General features: G+C 42.7%; 1 protein-coding gene across 6 annotated transcripts in view; it reads left to right on the forward strand.

Annotated features, from left to right (window-relative positions):
* The first annotated feature begins 2827 nt into the window (after positions 1–2827).
* SOAT1 (sterol O-acyltransferase 1) overlaps positions 2828–24596 on the forward strand; it is a 32757-nt gene continuing 10988 nt past the window's right edge. The window contains exons 1-7 of one of the 6 annotated variants that reach the window (XM_076339667.1): positions 2828–2894; positions 8400–8533; positions 16730–16788; positions 21531–21679; positions 21770–21829; positions 22268–22375; positions 24137–24419. In XM_076339667.1, coding sequence (XP_076195782.1) covers positions 8410–8533; positions 16730–16788; positions 21531–21679; positions 21770–21829; positions 22268–22375; positions 24137–24419 — 783 coding nt within the window. In that variant the 5' untranslated portion in view covers positions 2828–2894; positions 8400–8409. Of the gene's footprint in view, positions 2895–5005; positions 5086–5405; positions 5476–8399; positions 8534–16729; positions 16789–21530; positions 21680–21769; positions 21830–22267; positions 22376–24136; positions 24420–24596 lie in introns of those variants that run through there. The other 5 variants (XM_076339664.1, XM_076339666.1, XM_076339663.1 and 2 more) reach the window with 5 other exon arrangements.

Consider the following 24596-nt stretch of genomic DNA (forward strand, 5'->3'; position numbering starts at 1 on the left):
CTTACACTGTTTTCTCCACCTAAGCACCTTAGTAGCTATGAAGAGAGCAATGGCAAACTATTTTGTATTTACTTAGGAAAAAGAGAAAGGATGCACATTGTTATGAAATATGGAGAGAGAAAGATTACTACTACAGAGTAGTAACCAGTCATTAAACTATGTGTAAAATGTCTACTCTGCCACCTGCTGCGTCTTACCTTCCCAAGGAAGGGTCTCAGCTGTGTAACACAGCTGGCAATCTGTGGAGTCACAAGGAACATGTACACTTAGTACTGCAGGAACGGGAAGGAGATGCTGGCCAAATTCAGTGCTGCATTTCCACAAAAATATTTAGAAAGTCCTTATAAGCAGGAGAGTCAATACTAGTAACTCTACCTGTTTGTTCTGGAACTAATCTCTCTGAAGTCACTCTTCCAGGGCTGACTGCACATTTAATGCCATGTGTTCCTGCTGAAACAACTTCAGAGACCCTCTCATTGAGGCAGTTCAATATTTTCATGCAATTTTAATAAGCAGCAGAATATGCTGCAAAATAAATCTGAGATTGGTTTGAGCTGGCATCACAAGGAGAATGACGATAATACATAATGTGGTTGGGACCCAGGTGAAATTCTTTTTGAGCCTTACAGAAAGAGAAAGCTGGTATGTCGCAGAGAATAAAGAACAGTTTCAGAAAATGCAGTTCAGCTTAGCAGGGTTAGACAGTAGTTATACCTACACAGATTCAATACCTTTCATGATTTGATGTTTAGCCAGATTAGAAGGATCTTCTCCTTTTTAAATATACTGAAGAAATAACCTCCTCAGTTTAAACAAACAAAAAACCCAACTATTACACCAGCCCAGCTGGCAAGATTCATTCTATTATTTCAAAATGGTAGGGAAAGGAAAAATTATTTACTCCTCAAAAAGTAATGCAAGTTTCCCTTTTCAGCAATGGAATCACAGCAATTAAGTTGGCTGTTGCACCTCCTGCTTGGTTGCGGCAAGAAGCTCAACACTTGAATTTCTGAGCTTGGAGAGGAAGCCAGCAACCTGCTGGCTGGCAGTAGGGCTTCACTTTTTTTTTTTTAAAGGATGATTTCAGTTCAGTAGCAAAAAGTGATGTGATGTTTGAGTAAGGATACCACTGCCCTCTGCTGAGAGAGATGCGATTTGTTTCTTTCTGACTGTTTCATCTGCCAGCAAAACCAGCAACTTCATTGCTTGGAAAGTAACTACGTGAGGAATTGCTCGCTGAAGTCTGAGTTTAATTCCTGCTGCTTCTGTCTTTCCTCCAAAGTTTGCTGATCTGAATCTCTCTCACCAAATATTTTGAAAACTCTACACATCATACAAAGTAAAAAGGAGCAAGGGTAATTACACGCAAAATCTTGACATGATGATAGCAGGAACTGTGAAAACTTGAACCGGAGTTTTTAAAAAGCAATCTTTATGGTTTATAAACACTTCAGGCATCCTCAACAATGTGATATCTGCTGGAGCTAGTTTTCGGTTTTCCTGCCAAAATTCAATCATGCATTATCAGATCAAGCTGAAGTCCTCTACAGTTTCTTAATTTTTTTTTTAATTGCAGCACTTGCCTGCCTGAGTTTTGGCCTCAGTCTTACATCCACACCATTTTTTCTGGTTATGCAAAAATGGAAGCTCATTCATTGCTACATTTATAACTGGCTTTACATTACAGATCTAACATTACTGTCATTTTGTTATTTTTATTTTAAAAAGGAAAAAATTTAAGCGAAACGTAACAATATTTTTAACCACTTGAGGGAGCACTTTCATTTATACATTAGGATGTTGCTATTGTGCATACATATTGGGAAATTATAAACTATACTTTTAAACAGTTTATTATAGGATATACTACACTTTACTGAAATATGTGAACGTATTGAGGCTCTTGGGTGACTGACTTTAAAGCCCAGATAGACGTTTTAAAGGAATTAATCATTCTGGTCAATAAATGCAGGCATCAGAAACAGCCACAGCTACTTACTCCCTGGGCTGACCGGCACCAAAAATCTTAAAATAGAAAATAAATTAGAGTTACACAGAATTAAAAGCAGGCAGCGTTAATCACATCTATTTTGCAGCAGTGCCAAAAATGACAGGAAGGAACAGGACCAGGCACAGATTTTATAGAGGGGTTGTGAAAGCCTCAATCCTCTGTCTCGCCTTTCCTGCTGTGTCCCCCCCTCCATAACACTGGCCAGGACAGGCCATGCTGCTGCCTCCCCAGTGCCTCTCCTGGGCTGCACAGACCCCACCATTCATCGTGCACATGCATCGTCCACCCTGGGCAGCACGTATGCATTAACAGCAAAGGCTTTTCTTTATGCTTCCCCTGAGCTGATAGGCATAAGGCAGGCTCAGCCGGCGACCACTGCATCAAGCATGTCTGCAGTCACCAGTCGAAGTGGTAGTACATAACGTGCATGTGAGATCCGTAAATTGTTACGCAAACTGCTGGGGGCGGGGGAGGCACAGAGTAAGAAAGAAAAAGAAAGGGGGGAAACAAGCAGTGCTGCAGAAATCAAGTTGCTGGCCTGGCACTGGGTAGGTGAGAGCAAGTGAAGCTTAAGCAACAGGTTGGGGTGTCAGGGCCACAGGTTCCCACGTCAACAAATGGGAACGACCACGCAGTGATTCAGCCAGGAGTGCTCGGGAACGGTTGTGGTTAGGCAATCATTGAGCAATGCAACCATAGGATTAATGTAAAAGACTCTAGAAAATCAAGATTGCAAGCACTGTGGTGACAAGCAGAGTAAATGATGTAGCTGATGAAACAGTGCATTCGGACCAGTGAAGACAACAGCAGACGGTGGGCGTGAGTGGGAGGAAGCAGAGGTGGAAATGCCTTCCAATTTCTCATGTAAAGGATGGGAAGAAAGGTAACGAGAGCAGCCACTTTGCTTTTCACCCTCGGTGAGCTGCAGGTAAACAGCCTCTAAACAGAAGGGAAGGTTAGGCTGTGAAACAGCTCTGCTAGGGAAAGAGCAAGAGACCAGGGAGGGAGCTGAGTGCCCGTCACACTGCGCTGCTTTGGCCTGGGAGATTTGGCAAGAGGTACTAATAAAATCTGGTGGCACCTATTCACCGCTTCTTTAAGGCAAAATAAGAAAAGCAAACCAACTAGCACTGAAGGTTACATGCACTTTTCTTTCTGTTAAAGGTATCTCATTTCCTACCACCCAGAGTTAGGGTTTTACCAATTTGATGAAACAGTTTCATCAACAATTTATTGACCTTTAGGAAACTTTTGGAAGTCGTTTTTTTTTTTTTTTTTTTTTCTTTTCCACTTGCTCACCCAGCCAATGCTGGCACCACAAGACACTTCAGTGTAAATAGCTAGCACAGCATTTTCAGCATGAGGGCACCAGTGATCATGTATAGACTGACTTGAGAGTATCTCTAAGCAGCATTGTGTTAAAATCGACTTGTGAAGAACAGGGGCAAAGTTATAGGAAAATTCCTGGTGCTATCACCCATGCAACTATTTGCATTTCAGCAATGATGGGATTTTTATTTTTTTCTTTTAATTTTTATAACAGTTTTGCTATTAAGCAGCATGAAAGATGGGTGGTGGGATAATAGTGTGAACACACATTGCAAACTAAATCTGTTTCAGACTTTTTCACTCAGTGGCTCTGCTCCGAGTCCCCACAGATTATTTATAACAACTCCTGAATAGTTCCAGCAGTTACACATTTTAAAGAGTGTGTCTTGGGTGTGTGTTGGTCAAAACAAATTTGTTTTATTAACAGGTCTGATAAGGTGAAATGTGATAGAAATGTTTTAATACCTCATCGTAGCTTTGTCCCTTGGTTTGGGACAACCTTTCAAGGTGCACCTGGGTACGTATCATGCATAGCACAGCCCTGAAGTCATGAGGAGAAGGAAAGACATGTACTTGCCAGTAGGAAATGAGTGGCTTAGTTCTCCTGACTTTGGGAAAACTTTCCCATTTACGTGGTGAAATGCAGCTACTGAGAGGTTACTAGAGTTTGTTTGCTGGTGACGTGTTCCTATGACTCACTGTCTGTCACGAGCCTGTGTCTGCCTGGGGAAAGAGAGAAAGCGAGGGTGCAAACCCCAGCCTTCCACCCAGTTTTTGACCTTCTGGAGTACAGGGTGGGACTGGAACGAGACCTCTCCAGCCAGGCTCCCTTCTCACCCCCCCCTTACTGGTGAGCTGCATCTCACACTCCCCAGGGCAAAATTTGTGAGGGTGAACAGCCCTTTGCCACAAAACCCCCACTTCTTGGGGGACAGGGGATGCTACTCAAGCCGGCAGGCACTCCATTTTTACTTCCTTTTAAAAATATTTCTCCTTGCTCCCGGAAAGCCGTTTGGAAGAACTTCACTGGGGAGGACAGGTGTTTGTACCGAACCCTGGGTGCGGGGGGAAGCACTTGTTGAGCAACCCTGTGTTACTTCTCAAGGACAAGGACAGATAAAGCCGCTGGGTCCTCCAGGCCTCCCAGCCTTGACTTCTGTTCTCCCACTTCCTTGAAATAAGTTTTCCTTGTGCCGGGGGGGGGGAATATGGGGAGGAGGGGGGGTCCTCAGGGCGAGGGCAGGCCTGCCCGTGGGTGCTGACTGAGCCCGCCGAGGACCTTGGGCTGGACGGTCATGGCCGTCCCACGTCCCCGGGGATGAGGCGCACCTCTCCCTCCGCTTGCCTTTCCGCCTCAAGAGGACTGGGATAAGGTGGCGGCGAGCGGCCCCGTCCCGCCACGACGCCTGACAGGAAAGCCGGGGGGCAGTGGACGCGGGGGAAAGGCGGGAAACTCTGTGTGGGGATGGGGTGCAGTGGGGGGACGCGTGCCCCCCACGTGCGCCTCCCGTGCCACCTCCCACCCGCCTTCCCACCGCCCCCGCGCCGCGTGCCCCCGCCCCCGCGGAACGCCTCCCAGCCAATGGGCGGCGGCGCCGCTCCCCCCTCCCTCTGCGCGGTGACGTGCACGAGTCCTGGGAAGAGGCCCTGGCGCGCGGGCGCGTGGCGGAGGCGGGAAGCGGTTGTGGGGAGCCGGCGCGCGCGGAGGCAGCGGCTCGGTCGCCCTGAGGTGACGCTCCCGCGGGGTGAGGGCGGCCATTCCCTCGGCCCTGACCCGGCCGGCTCCGCGGGAGCGGGTCCGCTCCGTCCCGCCGCCGCCGGGGTCTTTAGGCCCCGCCCGCCCCCAGCGGCACCGGCGTCCCCCGGGCGCGGTGCTGCTGAGGGGGGGGAAGCTGTGCCCGGAGCCCTTTCGCAGGGCCGTGCGGCTCGGGGGAGGGGGGCAGCGCTCCGCAGGCCTCCGGGCGCCCTCAGGGCTGGGGCCTGGGGGGGAGGTGGGGGGTGCGTCTCGACGCTGACAGGGGGCACCACCGCATAACAACACTTCCGCGCTTGTTTCCAGGGAGTTAGTGGAGAAGGGAGCTGACTTTATGGTCTGGGGTGTGCTCGGAGCTTCGGCAGTCCATTGGTGTCTGCAGGTTTCGGTCTTTTTTTTTTTCCTGCTGAGTGTTTTGCGCGTTGCGGGTGAGCTGTGGAATGACCTTAACTTGGTTTTGGTACCTGCCTAGTTCGTGGAGAGCTCTGCTGATACCGAGGATGTAGCACGCCGGGTCTGCTAGTTAATGTTATGCCCAAGGGCCGAAGGAAAACCTTGGTGATCTGAAGGGTTGTTTGGGATAAGATTATTTAGCATAAGCGGTATTGGAGGTAGAAGATGTGTCCTCACTGTGCTACCAAGCCTTTTGAAATGCAAATATGTACTTACTATAGGGTGTTACTTTTCTCCTAAGGCATGCTTATAATTACCAGTGTTTTGAAAGGGAAGATGGAGAAACTCAAGGTTTCTGAGACCTTTTATGAGTACCATAATGCAGTCATGTCTGTAAAATCAGGGAATTTCTGCTGGGAAATCTGATAATGGGACGCATTTGTGCTTCTGGATGTCCTGCAAGTGCTCAGAGTGGAGTGAATGGAGTGACTGTTTACTAATTGTGAGGAGCGATTCCCTTTTGTGAAGGGGATGGTGAACATTTTGGAGTTATCCTGGCATTATGTCGTGATTGATTTATTTCTAGCAGAGATCAGAGGGAAGGTCTGATGCCCTCTTTACACACTGATGTGCTGATAGTTGCTTAGGTACTGTAATGTTATACCTCTCATCATATGGAAACTAGACTAGGAGAATACTTGTTTCATAGACTTCCCCTAGCACAGTTCTTGTTTTGTGTGAAAAAGGCTTTGTTGTGATCACTTAGCCTATCAGAATTGAATAACTCTTTAAGTTAATTGCTTTAACTTTTTTTTTCTCCCATACATGACTTTTCCTTCCCCATCTTGCAACTCTAACTCCTTTCTGTTAGCCTTTCAGTCACATACTCTAACCACCCTGCACCAGAGAGGAAGCAGTGCCTTCTTCACCTCTTGAAGAAGTTGAAAAGTGTACTGAGAAAAGAATTAAACTTGCGGTCCTCTGTTAGATCTGGAAAACCTGCACCTTTAAGGACAGATGTGGCTCATGAGAATAGCTTAACTTGGATCAGGAGGCAGTGGAGAGACTTGCTAGTAGCCCAGGGAGTAACTTGTTAGTACATTAATTCATATGGCAGCTTGTTTTCCCCCCTCCATTGCTCTGTAGACCCTCTTGTGAGATCAGAGTGATCCATTCTTATCCTTTGATAGGGTTTTGGGCATCTCTCATGTGTAAGAGCAGAAAGATTGAAATGTTTGCCTGTCCAGGACCTCTACCTGGTTGTAAGCCCCAGGTGAGCAAAACAATCCTTTGCTCTCATCATGTGGCCACGTCTGTACTGGGAACCTCGTGGGAAGGCTGGGAGGTAGAAAGAGTAATGTCTTCATGATGGTGACTGATTTGTGTTTAAAGGTGAGAGGGGTATTCAGGAGGGTTGCAGCAGTAACTGTGCACAGAGCTGGTAGAAGTGGGTATGTCCTGCTAGCTACCTTTCTGTGGCAAGATTTACCGTATTCTTGCCTGGTTCTTTCTATTCTTCATGTAAATGCTTTTTGCGTTATGTAAATTATGATAGTGTGAGCTATCAGATGTTGTACAAAGCCAGCTGGGAAGTTTATAATTTTTATGGTCTTTGTTTTATAGCTTGTAGACCTGGCTGTGATCTCTTGAGACAGAGGGAGCTAAGAGAGGCAGTGCTGCAAGAAATGGTGTTGGTGATTAAATTAGCGATTTGTTGTTTGGTGTTGCAAAAGAGTTTTTTTTTCCCCTATATGCTGTGATGCCTGAAAGGAGAATGGGAGACTAGAGGGACAAACACAGGAAGCTGAGTCCTGAAAACATCTGATCATAAGTCCTGTTTCCCTTTTGCAGAAGTGCCAGCCTCAGTATTCTGAGGAATCCTTAAATAATTATGTTCTGCCTTCTTAGCTTTTCTACAAGTACATGAATTTTCCTTGCCCGTCTCTAACAGCTCATCTGTGCTGGTGCATGTATTCTGTTCATTAGCAACAAAACACATGTCTATCTAAGAGTTTGTGCCAAGGTGAAAAAGATATATCGAAAAGGAGAAGTGTTAGCTTGAAAACGTTGTTACATACATGCCTGTGTGGTTTTCTGGAAGTCCAGTTCTGAAAATTGTCCCTGGTTGTAGCTACACCTCCGAGAGCTTCTTGAGCTGAATTTTGTGGAGAGTGTGCTGGAATGTCACCTTGTGACCAAATTAGAATCCCCTTCCCCTCTTTTTATTGAGAATTTTCTGTTTTCAGCCTAGCTGTGGTGCTTCAGGTGTTCCCTACTAGCAGCTCTGTCCCCAGCAGTGACCTTTGTCATTGAATCTGGCATAATTCAAACCTGATTCTCTCTTCCTGTTTTTCCGTGGTTTGCAATGCAACCGTTGTCTGGCCAAGCAGAGTACAAGGATCTATTGAGGAAGCTGCTCTTTCAGTAAGCACTGAAAACTTGACAGGAAGGGGCTTGGCTCAGGCAAAATAATGCGGGTGATTCTGCAAAGCAAACCTGCCACATCTCTCGGAAGACAAATTTTGCTGTCTGACTGACTATCGGAAAGCATTTGCAAGGGCTTTTTGGCCTTTTAAAGACTTCACAAAGGCTTAAGTCATTTTAAATACTTAGGAGGTATGTAGGGGAAGGAGGGAGCTGTGGGGAGATACTGTGGTAGTGGTGGGGGGAGCTTGCTTGGTTATTTTGTTCCTTTACTGCTTGTAGTAAGGGAGAGGAAGTGTGAGCCACAGTAAATGACTGTGTACAAGTACAAGTGTGTGCTTAATTTCCCCTACCCTTGCTCTGAATTTGTAATGGAGGGAAGAAAGTCTAACTTTAGTGTAAAGAAGGCTATGTAAATTTATTCTTGAACAATGTAAAGAGTAAATGAGTTTTTTGTCATTAATTATCTGCTATCCTTTTCTGGTCTAGCTAGGCAACAATGGCAGGTGAAGACTGTGTAAGAAAACGCCGGTCTGGCTCTGCTACAACCTGCAAGACCCCTGAGAATGAAGAAATGCAGAGGAGACCTGAGAGCGAGAGGTCATTTCAAAACTCAAGCAATGGTGAGACTCTTTCGCTTGGGATTAGTTGTGTCTCTGTCATGTGATCTCCTCTAAGGTGTCCTTTCTAGCTCATGGCTTTTGCCTCTTTGCTCTTTCATTTCAGTTTTTCTGCTTGTCGAAACGCTGCAAAGGTGGAGCTCCCTGTGTACCAGCTGCAATTCTTCAGCAGGTTTAGGTTGTTTGGAGTGCTGTCCTGCAGAACTTTTCCCTCAGGTGTTGTGTACTGCAGTGCTTACAGGGATCTAGAGTAAAGAAAGTGATTGTCACAGGAGAAATGTGTGTGATGAGGAGGAGAGGCTTTAATGCTGTAAACGGTGCAAATGCATCTTGACAACAATTTTGAGTAATCCTGGTAAACGCTTTTTCTGGGGACTTCATCTTGCTTCCTTTATAACCTTTAAGTATGTGGCTTCCTCAAGATGGAACAAAATGGTGTTTAACATACCAGGCTAAGCTGGTGCATCCATCCTGACAGACAGATGGAGGTAGGATGCCACAAAGAAGGATTCTCTGTTCCTGTAGGGCTCTCTTAATGTCAGAACAGCTCCCTTCTATCCAGTCTCAACCTTGGCTGCCTTAAAAGGTGTAACAGAACAATAAACAGTTGTGTTTGTATTCATTTATATTGCAGTCACCTTAAAAGTAATGTGGCTTATAGTTGGCTTTGTGGAAGGGTCACTGCTGCATATGTCCTGTCCCTTGATTTGCAGGGACAATTGTTTGGCAGCTTGAGTGGTTTTGCCTGTGGACTCTGTGGACACCATGACTGTCTCAGACTCCTGGGTTATGCTGTACCACATTCCAGCCCAGTGATAAGGAGGTTAGCAATGAAATTGCAGCTTGTTTCCTTTCTCTTTGGGAGATGGAATAAGCAAAAAGCTAAACTAGTTTATCACAATGTGCCATGTGAGTGTAAGTTCCAAAAGCCTGGGGCCAGTGACTCAGGGAGATAATTCTACTGGTATGCTTCTGAATATTGTCACTATTTCATAGTAGTAATTTCAACTGAAATGGGAGTTGGAGCCAATTTAAGTTTAGGACAAGTCAGATTTCTTCTTGCAAAAAATACGTTGGAAAGAAAGTCATCCCACAAACTACTGAGAGAACTGGGATTTTAAGCTGTTGGTGGTACCATTGTTTTAATTGAATCAAATGGGACTGATCCATTAATGCTGTTTTTAGAAAATTGCAAGGAGTTGATGGCTACTGGAAAACAGTCATGATGGGTTTAGAAGCAGACTTCCACCTTTTTATTCATAGAAACACCTTAACTGTTATGCATGAATTTGAGTTCTTGCAAGCTTGTGGGTGAAGAATATAGCTATGATAATTAGCACTCAATAGGTGGGTGTGCCTGTCTTTAAAAGCCTTTCATTTTAATACCTCTGAGATGTGGCATAATGCCACTGCAGATCAGATACTGTGGGTGTGTAGCAAGTAAACATTCTGGGGTAGATCTCTTGTAAGTGTACTGAGCTTTCATGCGTGTACATGTACCTGGTGGGTTGGCTTAGAACAATGCAGTGTGTTTTAATACAGTACAAACTGCAGTGAAGGACAGCTGGGAGGAATCCTGGTTAGTTAACATTAGGTGCCTCTTACCTTCCAGGGTTGCTGCCAATTCAGCAGAAGTGTCACAAAGACTTAAGTGTTACCAGTTTTTGCAGACTCTTTGCTCAGCACAGTGATGGGGACAACAGGAATGCTACAGGGAGGTAGGAGACATGAGTCTGATGCCTGACCACATTATAGGCCCGGGAGGAAGATGCGTCCCTCTGGTCAGGAATTCCTCCATACAGTGGGGTTAGATCAGCATCTCTGTGGCACAAAGGTTGAAGCTTTACAAAGTTGAAGTGTTCACGTGTTCCAGATAGCGGCCTTTTCATGTAGTCCAGTATGCCTGCATAAGTAGGTAGGGTTTTCTGTGAAAGCACAGCCGAGGTGGAAGAATTTCTCAAAAGGAATAGCCATAGACTTTTTTCTGGCTTTCTTTTGTCCTAGCCATTCACTTCTGAATAGCTGTTTCTAAGGCGTTGGTCCTGATGTGTACAAAGGCAGCATGAGGCTAATGATATGCTGTGTCTGGCACCATCCTCTTTATACTGTACCATCTTAACATTGGGTGTTGTGTAGAGTTTTAGACAAGATGCATGTTTATTGCAGTTAAGGGATTCTAGCCAGGTCAAGACAGTATCTTGTATGCAAGTAAATATGTAGTGTCTTTGTAGCAATTACTTCTGTAGAAAAACAACCGCTAATGTGATTTCCCACCCTTGATCCTCCCTGATCAGCAAACACAATCTGCTTTTTAACTTAAGAATTAATGTGTCAAGGGCCAATTGACTTGTTTCCAGAAGTGTGTGAACTTTCTACATAAACGTCTAGGCTATTAATCCTTTCTTTATTAAAACTCAAATGTATTGGCTGATCTGAACTTGCTTAGAGGAATAATTTTAATCCGTATATTGGCTTTAGAGCTACATTAGGTCTGACTCTTCCATTTGTAATAGTTAGGTTATTTTTTTTCTTGCCTCATCAATGCTGCTGAAAACTGTCTCATTGCTTGCTGAGTTCTAAGACTGAGTAGTTTGTACTCAGGTACCCCCAAATTTATAGTTAGGTGGAAATATTCATAGCTTTGAGATTGCCAGAAGAATTTTTCTGTCCCTTGATGTGTTTGTATCTTGTAATCATTCAGCCTGTAATTTCACTTTGACAGAGTAGCTGAACTTATATCACTTAGTCTCATATATCACTTCTCCTCCTTGAATTGGCTCCAGTGTCATAATTAAACAACTTATTTGGTCCTGGCATAGAGTCAACAGGTGATCTAGGCAGGAATAATCCCCTGTCAAAAACCGGGCTTCCGTAATAAGATTAGTCTTATATATTTTCAGCTGGAGATACGTAAATAAATATAAAACTGTTCTCCTTAATGGGATATTGGTATCGGGCAGTACCAGTTGCAGGAAAACTTACCTGGAATGAGCATAATAGAAACTGGATGGGCAGATCTTAAGGTTAGAGAGGACATGGCTCTTAAGCATGTGTCTGAGTGGCTCTAAAACGCTAAGATTACACCATTCAAAATAGTAAACTGATGGTTGTGGAGTCTACCCTTGTTTCCTCAGAAATCAGAAAAGGATTAGAAGTGTCTCCAGAGACTGATCTGCAAACAAGCTATGTGGCATATCTTTGTTTGGTGTGAGTAAGCCTGTTTGGTAATGCTGGTCTTAGAAAGGGGCTGTTATCTTCCAATGAAGAGGTTACTATTGATCATTCTCAGTGCAAAAGTTCATGAAGCTGCATGAATTGTGTGTGCCTACTGATAGATGTAGGAGGAGGGAGCTCTAAAACAGGGAGCAACTTGGAAAGCTTTAGGGTTTGCTGTCTGACTCACAGCAGTAAGCGTTCATTGTATCAACAGGCTATTTCTTATGGATTAATGAATTTGGGTTTAAGCTGCTTGAATTGAGTTTCTTGGATGTGTTTCAGGGAGATGGATCAAACAGCTGTCTTGTCTGAGCCTAGGTAGATTGTGGTAATTTAGGCGCGCTCATGTTTTGCAACCCCTGGGTTTGGTGAAGGTTGAGCAGTTTCTTGTGAAGAGCCTGTGGACATGCTGGCATGACGTGGAGGATGCTAGTGTTTCCTCCTGCTAGTGAAGAGGCTGTTTGGGTCCCATGTCCCTGTAGAAATAACTTTTTAACTGAATTCTTTGCCTAGGTGCAACGCAGTGACCTATGGCCTGTGCATTCTTTAAGCAGATCAGCTGAGCTGTGGGAGCAGTCTAGTCATAACTTGCCTCTGTTTGCTGAGTGGCCAAATAAATTATCCTAAGTCAGAATAAGACTTATTAGCATCAAATTATTAACATATGTTGTATTGTACCAGATATGGAAGACTTCCCCTCTTTACAATAACCTTGCGCTAGGTTGGCTTTAACATTGCTCTCCTTCAGACATCATCTTCAGTGTTTCTGAAGACTGAGCCTTTGAATCTAGGTATCCAACAGTAACAGGAAATCCTTCTGCCTATGTTGCTTTAACCTCTTGAGTGGTAAGTTGTCTGATCAAGAAATAATGAAGATAATATTTTTAAACTCTTTTAGGGAAGGGCAGTATTGGGTACAGTTTGTATCTGACTCTCCATGAAGATCCTGAAGCTAAACAGATCCTGACATCATTAGGGGAAAATGCTTCTGAACTGTGAGTGGTTTGCTTGGCTGTTCTGAGAAGTGTCTTTTTTTGAAGTACATGTAGCAAAAAACTGAAGTTTGTGTGCTTTTCCTGGCTTTTCTGCGAAAAGGCATTTTTGTCTTGAATGCTATGCAGGGATTTAGATAGCAGTAGTCTCCCTGGGTTGTTTTAACTACTCAATAATAAACTTAGTGCCACAATGCGGGAACAGTGTGACTGCCTGGGCTGCAGGCAGCTTTTGTGGCTGGTGGAGTCACTACAGGCTGGAACTGTAACGCTGCACGCAAGCCACGGCTCTACTCAAATGACTTATTCCCACTTGTGCCCTTGGTGGTAATTGCAGACTGTAGCGGTTAAATAAAATGAATGCTTTTTAACACAGTTAATTTTTGAGAGCTTGCTTAGTAGAGTGCTGGCTAGTGTCTTACGTAGAAGCTGGTTTTGTTGGATCCCAAGCTGCAACACTAACAGATCGTATGAATGGGATACTTCTCTAGTCATCTTAAATGTCACTTATCTGTAACATGTACAAGGGTAGGTTGAAAAAGGGACAATGGGATCCTTTAAGAAAGGTAGTTTGTAAATCTTTTGTGAAACTTAAGTTGCTCAAGTTTTCAATAATAAAAAGCTTTCTCAATCTTCAGGTGATCTTTTATTAGCCTGGTTTCCTATGGAAACAAAGCTTACATTTAAATTGCTCGTTATTTTTTTCTTCTGACTTTTGAACCTGCTTTGAGTTTGGCCTGTGCAAAAGTGTCGCATCCTACAAGGATCAGTATCTACAAGCCTAAGACAAGTGGTTAGCTAGATAAAGATCTTATCAATGTCTTTGATGGGAAGGGAACACAAGTCCCATTAAGTTAAAACTTCTCCCTGTGAGCAAAGCTCTTTCAAAGCAAACTCTGCTTCAGTCTCCTGTGAAATTTCCTACTATTTCATACTAGCCTTCAAAGAAGATTTTCTTATGACTTTAAATGTATTTCCCATTTTCTTAAAGCATATCCCATCTTGTTTTAAATGCTAAGATGTGCTTGCTTGTATTGTGCAGTCCATTTTTGTAGTGCTGTTGCAATCCCAAAATGATACAGGGGGATCCAGTCTTCATTTTCAGTGTCAAAGGAAAATGAAGATTTAGACTTCTCAGCAGTGTACAATTCCTTTTAGACTCAAAATCATGTGATGATTCTCTTCTCGAATGACCTCACAGTATATAAGTAGCAGCTTGCACAACAGAAGATGAGTGATTCAAGATGATGAGTTTGTGTTCTCTGATATCTGCCTTGTGACACAGATTGAGTTTATGGGGCGATGCAACACAGCAGAATGAGTTGTTGTTTTGGGGTGGGTTTTCTTCTGCAGGAGACTTTGTTCTGGAAGAGAAGCAACAAGCTTACAGGTGGTTTTACTTTGTTATATGAGATGCATATGCTAAAGACATGGAGATCTTGATTTTAAAGCCTTTTAAAAGATGCTGTGTTTCTAGTCTGGTCTGTGCATATGCACTGGTGTGTGGGTGAATAAAGCGATAGGAGGGACGCTGCATACAATTTAGCAATTACAATGTCAGCAAGTCAGAGACTGGCCTTGTTTCCTGTACAACCATTAAAGCTGTACATGAAGTATCTGTAAAACTATATCCATCTTTAAGGCCTTGTAAGTCAAAAAGGGGGTTTTATTTCCGAAGTGAGCCACTCCTGGGTAGTTATAATAACTGAGACTTCAAATGCAAGGTCTGACAGGAAATATATGGTCAAAGCAGTGGTTATTTATTTTTAGCTTAGCTTACAAAGGAAATAGTGCTATCCCTTAAGTCTCATGTGTCCTGTCCTCTTTGGCCGTGTTGGATGGCTTCAAGCAAACTTGGTAGTCTTGAAGACTGGCAGCTGGATAAGACACACAAATTCTTACCTTTCTGCAGGAAAGGTTAGTTATGCTTTGAGCTCAACAGCTCTGTCTGGTCTGTTTCCTAGCAGGTAACCACAAGGTGGTTCTTAGTGTAGTAGTAACGGGGGGAGGGGGCTATTAATACAATTGTGGAGTGGTGCAGTGAGGGAGTAGAGCCATTGAGGTGATATGAAGGGCATATGGTTCTGCTTGTGGAACAACTTGATTTTTTTTTTTTTTTATTTATTAGGGGGGGAGAGAGAGAGGGGGAAATCCATTTGAGACCAGCAAAGTGCACGAGCTGAGTGGGACAAGGGACTCTCTAGTGGTATCTTACACTCTCGAATTGTTTTCCAAACTGCTGTTGTTCGGCAAGCGTAACAGCATGATGAGCTTAAATGCTGAGGTAATTTTCTTGTCTTGGAGGTGAGATACTTAGCAACCAGGAATTCTATTTTTGAGAAAATGGATCTTTGCATGCAGCCAAAAATTCATGGTGTTAAGCAGTTTCCTTGTTTGTTGCTGCATTACAAGGCTGCTAAGTAATAGGCTGTCGTTGCTGGTCTGTTCTTAAGCCTATAGCTTGTGTAGCAGTTTTTATAGACAGAAAAAGATCTTCGTGCTTGATTGGGGCGGGGGAATTAATGCTGCCAACTGAGCGTAGCTTCATTAAAGATAAAGTGCCTTGTTTCATTTAACTCTTCTCCAGTATTGGAATTGGAGTAATCTCTGAAGCAGGTCTATCTAAACTTCTTACAACTGGTTGCCCATAAAAGCACCTTCAGACTAGCGTGCGTCACAGAAGCACTTGCTTCTATTAAAACAACACACTGTGCATTTTGTGTGCATAGGCTGTGCACATACAAGGAGGCTGCATTATGAACTGTGATATTGCTATGAATATGTCTTTTTGTCATGCAGCAGCACAACACTGGCAACTCTAGTGTAAATCTGTTAGCTCATGCTTCACTGGAACGTTACTAAAGAATCAGTTCAGTACCCTCTTTTTCTCAAAGTGGTAGTGTTGTCTTAAAACTGAATGTGAAAGTTGTAATGCTAGCTATATGTTACTGTGTAAGGTAATGGTGTAGCTATAATTGCCAAAGGACATGCACAAGGCAAGGTTTGTTGCTATCTTTTCACCCTGACTAGTATTTTAGGGGGGTGGATATTGCTGCTTTAATCTTGCTTTTCCTTCATGTGCAAGACTCTGTTTTAAGTAACTTTATCTTCTGTTTTGTCATTCTTACTGGAGAAGTGAAACACCAGCTGGCTTGCCAGCACTCTACAACCATTGCAGACAAACCTTGTCTTAAAACTTAACTAGTCTGAAATGTCTGATTTGTGTATGTTGTTCCTTTTGATGTAATAGAGGCATCTCAGATGTGTATAGTTCTTTATGCAAAAGAAAGGTGGTATTTGAGGCTTTACATATTAGCCAATGGTATTAGTAATGGTAAAAGTCAGATGATGTTTGTGGCATGGTTAGACCTGACTGTTTGCTTAAGCAATGAAACATACTGAGGAATATAGACTGATATCTAGCGCTTCTCCTGGGGGATGAAAGGAGTGGGAGTAGCCAGGTTTGAACACAGGATAACTTTCCAACTTGCCATTTAGCCTATCTCAGAGCTGGTTACGGTATTTTACAGATAGTCGTGACTTGACTGCCTTGTCTATTGGCAATGTAGAGACCTCCAGACAACCTAATCTTACGCCTAGTTCACTGTGTGTAAGATAAAACTCTGATAAAAGATCAGCATACTTGGATATGACCTTCTAAGGGTTGTTCTAATTGCTGTTTCAAGGCTGAATATGTTTAGGGACCTTGGGAAGATTTGCAAAGTTGCTGATGGAAAATAAAAATGCAGCATGTTATCAGCTGTTGACTGCCTTATAGTGCTGTGATCCTAAATGGCTGTTTAAAATACCTGGTCATAGCTTATGAATTTCCTGCAGCTTAGTTTTGAACTTACTGGGATGTTACTAGAAGTCAGAAGCACTAATGAAAAATCAGTGTCTGAGCTATTGTATGTTGTGCTTTCTGTGTTCTTAGACATGCAGCTCACATCACTGAAAATACAAATGTTAAATATTTGCTTTCCTTCCTTAGGCCGGGTTGATGTCGACCATGTGATAACAAGGAAAATGCAGCTAATAGCAGAAGCTGAGGTAAATATACTCTAATGCTTGCTTGTGGGGAGGAGTGGGATAATTGACCCTGAACGTCTTTTGGAGAGTCACTAGTCTTGGAACACAAATATCCCTCTTCAGTCATAGCTTGAGTGCAGTGACTTTTTTATCCAACTCTCTTTCTCTCCTCTTCCTCTCTTCTGACTTTGCACAGGGGAGGTAGTATTATCAAATGCAGTTCTGTCTTACTTGACCCCGATAGGTTGAAGTCCAAAGATAAGAATGAACTTTGAGGCCTGTAAATAAAATGGAACTTCCCTCACCACTAACTTTTTGCAGTGTGATTATCAGCTAGCCTGCTTGAATATTTAGTCTTTAAAATGCTCTGTGTCCTGTTATCCATTGAGTAAAAGGCAGCGCGTAGCCTGTATCCCACAGCTTCTGTTGCCCTGGCTGTGGAGATGACCTTCCTGAGCCTTGATCCCACTCTTTTTGTCAGTGAGTAATATCCTCAAAGGAAATAGCACTGGCTATTTCCAGCGTAATCTGTGTCTGTGTGAGCTGCCATTGTCTTAGCTTATGCTAAGGTGATTTATGCCCAAATTAAATGAAGTTAGCTAACAATGAACTGCACGCTCCTTGTTGGTCATTGTTTTGTAGCATGCATGTTCTTCAGGTCAAATCATCCTGCACTCTTGCTTCATTTTATTGCAGAGAATTCCAGTAGTAGTAATAGTTGATAATATAGCATGATACGTTGTGCAGTTTTGTTGTACAGGAATTGTAATTACTGTAGGGTCTATGCACTGGTTGTATTTTATTTAATCTAATGAGAACTCATGCCTTGCTCTCCCAATGCAAACACATGCATATGTTGGTATCAGCCCTGGAAGGTTGTATTAGGAGGAGGCAATCTCAGCAGAGTGCTAACTAAAGGGAAGAGGTAGCTTAAGGAAATAATTTCTGTTAAACTCTTGCTGAGAGGAGAGTAGGCTGAAAAAAAGGGGAGAGACTTTAAAAAAAGACAGGGTTTTGATAGGAATGAATAGTGCTTTGTTTGGCATGGGAATCTGAGCAGTCCAAGAGGAGCAGGAATTTCTATTTGACTTTTTTGGTAGGGATATGTGCATGCATGCTGTAAAAGCAGGCTGTACCAGAGGGCACCAATGTCTTCTGTTACAGGTTGTAGTTCCAAAGTACTCAATGGTGTGGTTTTGTGTTTTTTTTTTTTCCTCCTGTTTTTAAAGGAACAAGTCCACATCTCTCGCAGAGACATCTTCTTCTCTGCCTCCCAGAAAAGCAATATCTAACAGTAGCCAGCTCCTAAGAGCTTCTGTTTCATTAAGCACTGGTGAAGCTTGTTTATTCTATACTGGCAGCTGCCAAATAGGGGAAAAATGTTTTTAAGTTAAATGTTAATCTGCTCTTTCTCCTACTGCAGCTTCTGTTTCAAGAGGTCTCTCTGGATCTGACCACTATGAAACAGGAGGAATGTAAAGTTCTGATGCATCTTGACTTCAGAGTCTTCTGGGTTTATGTGGTCTCATGGCAGGAAATACAAGACAATCTGAGGAGAGTGTCGTGGTTTAACTTCAGTCGGCAACTGAGCACCACACAGCCGTTTGCTCACTCTCCCCCTCCAGCAGGATGGGGGAGAGAATTGGAAGAGCACAAGTGAGAAAACCCGTGGGTTGAGATAAGAACAGTTTAATAATTGAAATAAAATAAAATCCTAATAATAATAGTAATAATAAGAATAAGAATATACAAAGCAAGTGATGCACGATGCAATTGCTTACCACCCACCGACCGATGCCCAGCCAGTCCCTGAGCAGCGGCCCCCCCGGCCAGCTTTCCCCCAGTTTATGTACTGAGCATGACGTCACATGGTATGGAATGTCCCTTTGGCCAGTTTGGGTCAGCTGTCCTGGCTGTGCCCCCTCCCAGCTTCTTGTGCACCTCCAGCCTTCTCAGTCGGTAGAGCATGGGAAGCTGAAAAGTCCTTGACTAGTGTAAGCACTGCTCAGCAACAACTAAAACATCGGTGTGTCATCAACATTATTCTCATCCTAAATCCAAAACACAGCACTATACCAGCTACTAGGAAGAAAATTAACTCTCTTCCAGCCGAAACCAGGACAGAGAGTTAAACTTACTACTTGGCTGTTGTCGTATTAGTAGCATTTTGTAAGAATTCATCATCTATTAATATATTTTGTTAGCCTACAAGTTTTGCTTCTAGAGAGGGCTTTTTAGCTTAGTTTTTTGGGTGATCTATTGTATAAATTCAATCCAAGTGTGCTTGGAAATGAAGGATATATCATGGATGACAAGTGTCCATCAGTGGAAATAGACTCCTTAAAACATAGCTGTGGAAAGAGGTCTATGTAAGAGGCAAACGTATCACTGCTGCAGCTTAGAGCTAACAGATCCTGTTTCAGTTATCTGGCTTTTCCTTCTTTTCTTAGACCTTGTGCTTGTTCCTTTTTAGCAAAAACAATGCTGCTCCAGCTTTCTTTAGCATAATAGTTAGGCACTGAAACATAAACACCTACTGACAAATGAGCTCAAGTGTCACAAATGCCTTTTTGAGAAGCATCATTTTTGTCCACAACTTCCAGGCTCTTTCTTTCCCTCCTTGAAAATTGATTTCTTGGTTTTGTTACTTTTCAGCCTTAAAGATTAGAAAGTAGGTAGCAGTTGGGAATTCTGAAGGTGATCAGGGAAACATACGTGTTTGTTAAGCAGCTGATCAGTAGGAAGACTAGATGAAATAATATGTAGGAAGGAGGATTATTCATACTCATAATATGATTAATCATGTAGGAAGACTTGGACCTTGAATCTGGAGGCAAACTTGAAAAATCCCAGGCAAAAGGATGGTCAGACAAATGTTGCTAGTAGACGCTTGCATTAAAAAACCAAAACACAGTATGCAATTAGATTTGAAGTCATTTCTTGAAACTTGCTTATCTCCTGTGCTGAAGACGATGGCTATCTGGCAGAGTGTTCTCGAAAGGCTTATTCAGAATTCGGGAATTCAGTTCAGGAACTCGGGGGTTAGCTTTCAGCCATGCTTCATCACAAGGCTCAGGTATTGGGAAAACCATTTGGTGTCTGAGGACTTGACATTAAGGAACTGAATTCTCGGAAGTCTTGTAAATCACTGTCTTCTGAAGTGCTAGAGATCTTAGGATCTTTAGATTCCCAAAGTTCTCACTGAAATACCGTGAATGCATGTTGCCTTTTTCTTTCCTTAAGGGAATTAATTTTGCCTGCTTTTTTCTAGTCATAAGAATAACACGCCACTGTGCAAATCTCAGGATCCTCTCTACATATAAAGAGTAAGAGAATTTGCACCACAGCGAAGAGCTATACAAAACTCAGTGTAGCACTTTCTGCAGAAATAAGTAACTTTGACCATTTTATTACTCAGTTTCTTCTAAATGCATCCAGTTTTAAAAACTCTACGTGGGGTGTGGGAGGTCAGGTCTTTGAAAGTTCATGTTATGAGACTAAATAGCAGATCCAACTATATTGCAGACAGGAAAGTACAGGAATGAATTACACGTGCTAGTTTTCAGGCAAGACAAAAGGAATACGAAAACATCTTAGCATTTTACAATCTGCCTTTTGAAGATGAATTATAGTCCTTGTCTGGATAACTTATTATTGGGAGGGTTAAGTAATGTTTTCCTTTCTAGAAAAGAAACTCTTTATCAGGTGAAGCAAGCAGTCTTTGACCAGGGTGGCCTATGCTTTATCCACAGCTGATTATCTCCTTTTTTTTTTTTGTACTGTATCAGTGCATTTTTGCCAAAAAGATGGTAGAGAGGGGGATGCTCATCGGTGGTTTTTCATGCACCCTTAGAAGTCGAGGTCTCTAGTAAACCAGATGTTTCAGAAGTTGCCTTTGTCTGATAAAATGAGAGAAGAAAAATATGAATAGGCTAAAAATGGTGCAACTTTGTCACAACTGGCTGTGCTAGAGCAGATAACCTATGTAAAGCTGTCTGAAGAAAAGGGAGCGTAGAAGATTCAACTGGGATATTTGATCCCCTGAATTCTTGAACTTCAGTCTTGCTGCATACCAGTTTTGTCTCTCTGACTGCTCAGTCTTAATGCTTAGCAATGTTACCCTATTCTGTTGCTTTAGTGGAAATTTTCTGTGCGTTCTGTAACTTCAGTGGTACACGAAAGTTTCCATCCAAACAGTGGTAGCAGTGGAAGGGTAAATTTGGTCCTTTTTCCTGCACTCACATCATTGAGATCGCTTCTGCATTAATGCCTGAGAACATCAATGGTGATTGCTTAGCCACAAGTATGAAAAGGTCTGTTTTTCCCTCAGTAACACTAGATGGGCTAAAAAGTAAATCTTGTATTTGTTTTGTATGCTAAGGATGTAATGGGTTAAAGTTGAGAAATGTTTTCTGGGGCTCACGTATTAAGTTTAGCTCAGCCTTCTTGGCACCATAAAATATGTGAAATACCTGATACTCCAGACATATATATGAAGATCATTATGTTTACTTTGCTCCTCTGTGTTGCATCTGATAGAGGAGATAAATATTATTCAAAGTCCTCTGGCCTGAGGTGTGTGAACAGGCCAGGATAAGCCCCTGATCTTGTCCAAGTTGGCTCCAACTGTTGGCAGATGGTACAGGAATGTCTTTCTTGATGCCTTGCTCTGTCCTGCTCTGTGATAAAAAGGAATATAAATATTTTACGAAAATGTATCCAGAGAGTTAAACAATCTTCTGCTCTGTGTTTACTCTTATCAGCAATTGAAGCCAGCTTTCATGAAGGAAGTGGACAGTCACTTCACAGAGTTTGTGAACAGTTTGGTAGCAAAATCAGTACTCCTAGACTCCTCATCTTCAGCTTCCCTCTTCCCAGCTTCCTGCTCAGAGAAGGAACTGCACAAAGCCAAGTAAGTCAGTTTCAAGCTGTCCCTATAACAAGGTTATGTTTCCTGGAAGCCTTGTTTCCTTTCTTGTCTCAAATGTTCTCCTCTTTGCAGGACTTTGAGGGCCCCTCCAGAACATGGGAAGATCTTTACTGCCAGAAGGTCCCTCTTGGAGTGAGTAACTTAACTTCACATTTTCCATTAAATTGACTGAAAATACCCTTGATAGCAAACTAGCTAGCCATTGCTTTGAGGTACTCTCACCACCACCATGCGTGGTCTTATGTTCAAACCCCTGTGGACTAATCCGTCTAAACTTCTCTGTTTCTTTCTAAAACATCTCTACTACAGCTTGCAAGCTTCTGAAATGTAAACCTTAATTACAGTCCTCTCAGTACCACTAAGATAATGGCTAATTATCTTTTATCTGAGGATAAACCGAGGAAGTGTCTGTGTAGACTGGCACCCAAATTGTGCGTTAACTTCAGTCTTTTGAATTGAGATGGCAGTGATGTCATCTTACCTTACTGTGAAACACTTTGAAAGCTAACATACTGGAGGTGTGATGTGCTACGCGCGAATGGCCTGATAGCATTCGAATCTCTCTCTTAGTGAGCTGTTTGAAGTGAGTCACATCAGGACGATCTACCACATGTTCATCGCTCTTCTCATTGTCTTCATCCTCAGCACACTTTTAGTAGACTTCATTGATGAAGGAAGGTAAGAATGCTTTGGAAAGACAGGGACCAGGGCAGGGAAATGCTTGATTCCAAAGCACCAGAAGTACATGAAACTGCAGAATGGTGAAGAAAGAAGGGGGAATCTTTCCTTGGGATGTTGTTGGAAGGGGGGGTTTCAATTTGACATACTTAAAATATATGCTGGAATTCCTGTTGAGGGGATATAGTAATTTCAAATCAGATAGCTAGATGTTAGAGAAATCCTACAGATTGGTGTATTCCATGAGAATTATTGCCAGCACAGTTCGGCCTAATGTGCTTATTCATCACAAGGCTGGCAAAAGGGAGGGGTCATTATCGAATGTGGACTGCTCTAGTTGAATATATTTAATGAAACAGTAGCTTTCAGCTGCTTGCGTTGCTTGAAGGAGGAGTGTGTTTAGAAAAACTTTAAATACTTCAGCAGTCCTTCCTCTGTTTAAAAATGTCAGTTCTGGAACACTGTACTTGTGCTTAAATAAAAATAGAACTTTTTGTTTTTCCTGGGGAAAAAATCTCAAGGATACTGGCACAGCCTCTGTTAAGATTGTGCTTTGTAGGTAGCCAGTTCTGAACAAGATTGTGAAAGACTGCTTTCCTCACGCTCGCTTGTTGCTTTAAATAGCATCTTTTTGGCAAGCTGTATCCCATGTACACAAGTAGGATTACATGTTTATCTTGCTGATTATCTGATTTTCAGTGTACAAAACTAGAGCTCTATCTTGATTATAATCATTGTCCCTCTTGTCTAGGTATAAGAACAGGCTCATGCACTATTGAATATTGTTTAGCTGATCCTAACTTAATGGTGTATGGACACTGGGGGAGAATAGGTATTTAACTCGAAAATCAACTAATAGGGCTGGAATCTCTGATTACTTTAAAAAAAAAAAAATCACTGCTATGTTCTCAGCTAGATCTGATAATTTGGATCCAATTTGCAATTGAGCCTCCACATGAGAACAAATAAATTGTGTTGGTGTAGTCTGTACTACCTTCTCCTCTGACCTTGGTTCAGAAGAGCTGCTTATGAGTAAGAGTAAGCTCTGGTGACTTTGATAGCCAGTAAGGTTGAACATCCTTTTGTTTATGTCCTTGTGTTTTAAGCTTGACTAATGAAATAAAGGACCAGGTGCACACCACATGGACATATTTGGACTGACCATCTAATGACCCTAAGTCTTTTGGGTGACTTCTGAACTGAATCCATGTGGAATGCCTACAGTTTTCACAAAGCAGAATTAAATTAGGTTTCAGTGCTAGATGTTAAAATACCTCACGCCTATAGAGGTGGGAAAAAGCCTCTTTAGGTGTTAAACTCCTGGGAAGAACTGATTCTTAACCGAACAGTAATGATGTCTTGGGAGTGTTCCCCAAAAGCTCTTTTGGACCCTGGTTCAGCAGTGGATCGTTTAGTCACGTGCTTGTTCTTAGCAGGGATGAGCTTGAGCTTACTGTTAAAGCACGTGCTGATCTTAAAGATGTGCTTAAGCCCTGTGGGATTTGAAGGTAAGCTGTGCCTGACAGCATTGATGGCATGAGTCCTTCATCTATTATTTTCTGATGTGCTTGTGGGTGGTCATTTAACTCTGCCACAGACAGCCCTCTGTTTCTGAGCTGAAAATTGCCACAGTCACTTCTATCTAGACTGTCAAACAATTATGATCTGGAAGCTTTGCATTTTGTAGCCACTTAGTGGAGTAGAAGTATTTCTAATGAAACAGTGGACGCTGAATATTGTCTCTTTCCTTGTGCCTTCTAGGCTGGTCCTAGGATTTGATCTCTTGGTCTTTGTTTTTGGGAAGTTCCCAGTTGTCTTCTGTACTTGGCTGTGCATGTTCTGTGCCACAGTTATCGTTCCATACAACCTTTTTGTCTGGTGGGCCCAAGGCTACTGCAGTTCCTCCCATCGTGTACTCCACTCTCTCTTCTATGGGATGTTGTTCACGCTCTTCCAAACAGCTGGGCTTGGATTTGGACCAACCTATATTGCTGTATCATATGCCCTGCCTCCGGCTTCCCGTTTTATTGTAATACTGGAACAGGTAGGTCCCTACCCGGTATCTTTGGATACACTGAATCTTGTTTTCAAAATGGAAAGGGTCCTTTTTCCTAAGGAGTCAAGTGTTGCTTTTATTCATTAAATTAAGCCAGGCCTGTGGATGGAGTTTGTCTTTGACTTGAAGATAGACCTACATGCAGCAAGTCTAATGAGAAAAAGT

Source organism: Aptenodytes patagonicus, chromosome 5 (assembly GCF_965638725.1).
Source record: "Aptenodytes patagonicus chromosome 5, bAptPat1.pri.cur, whole genome shotgun sequence".
In the NCBI taxonomy this organism is placed as follows: Eukaryota; Metazoa; Chordata; class Aves; order Sphenisciformes; family Spheniscidae; genus Aptenodytes; species Aptenodytes patagonicus.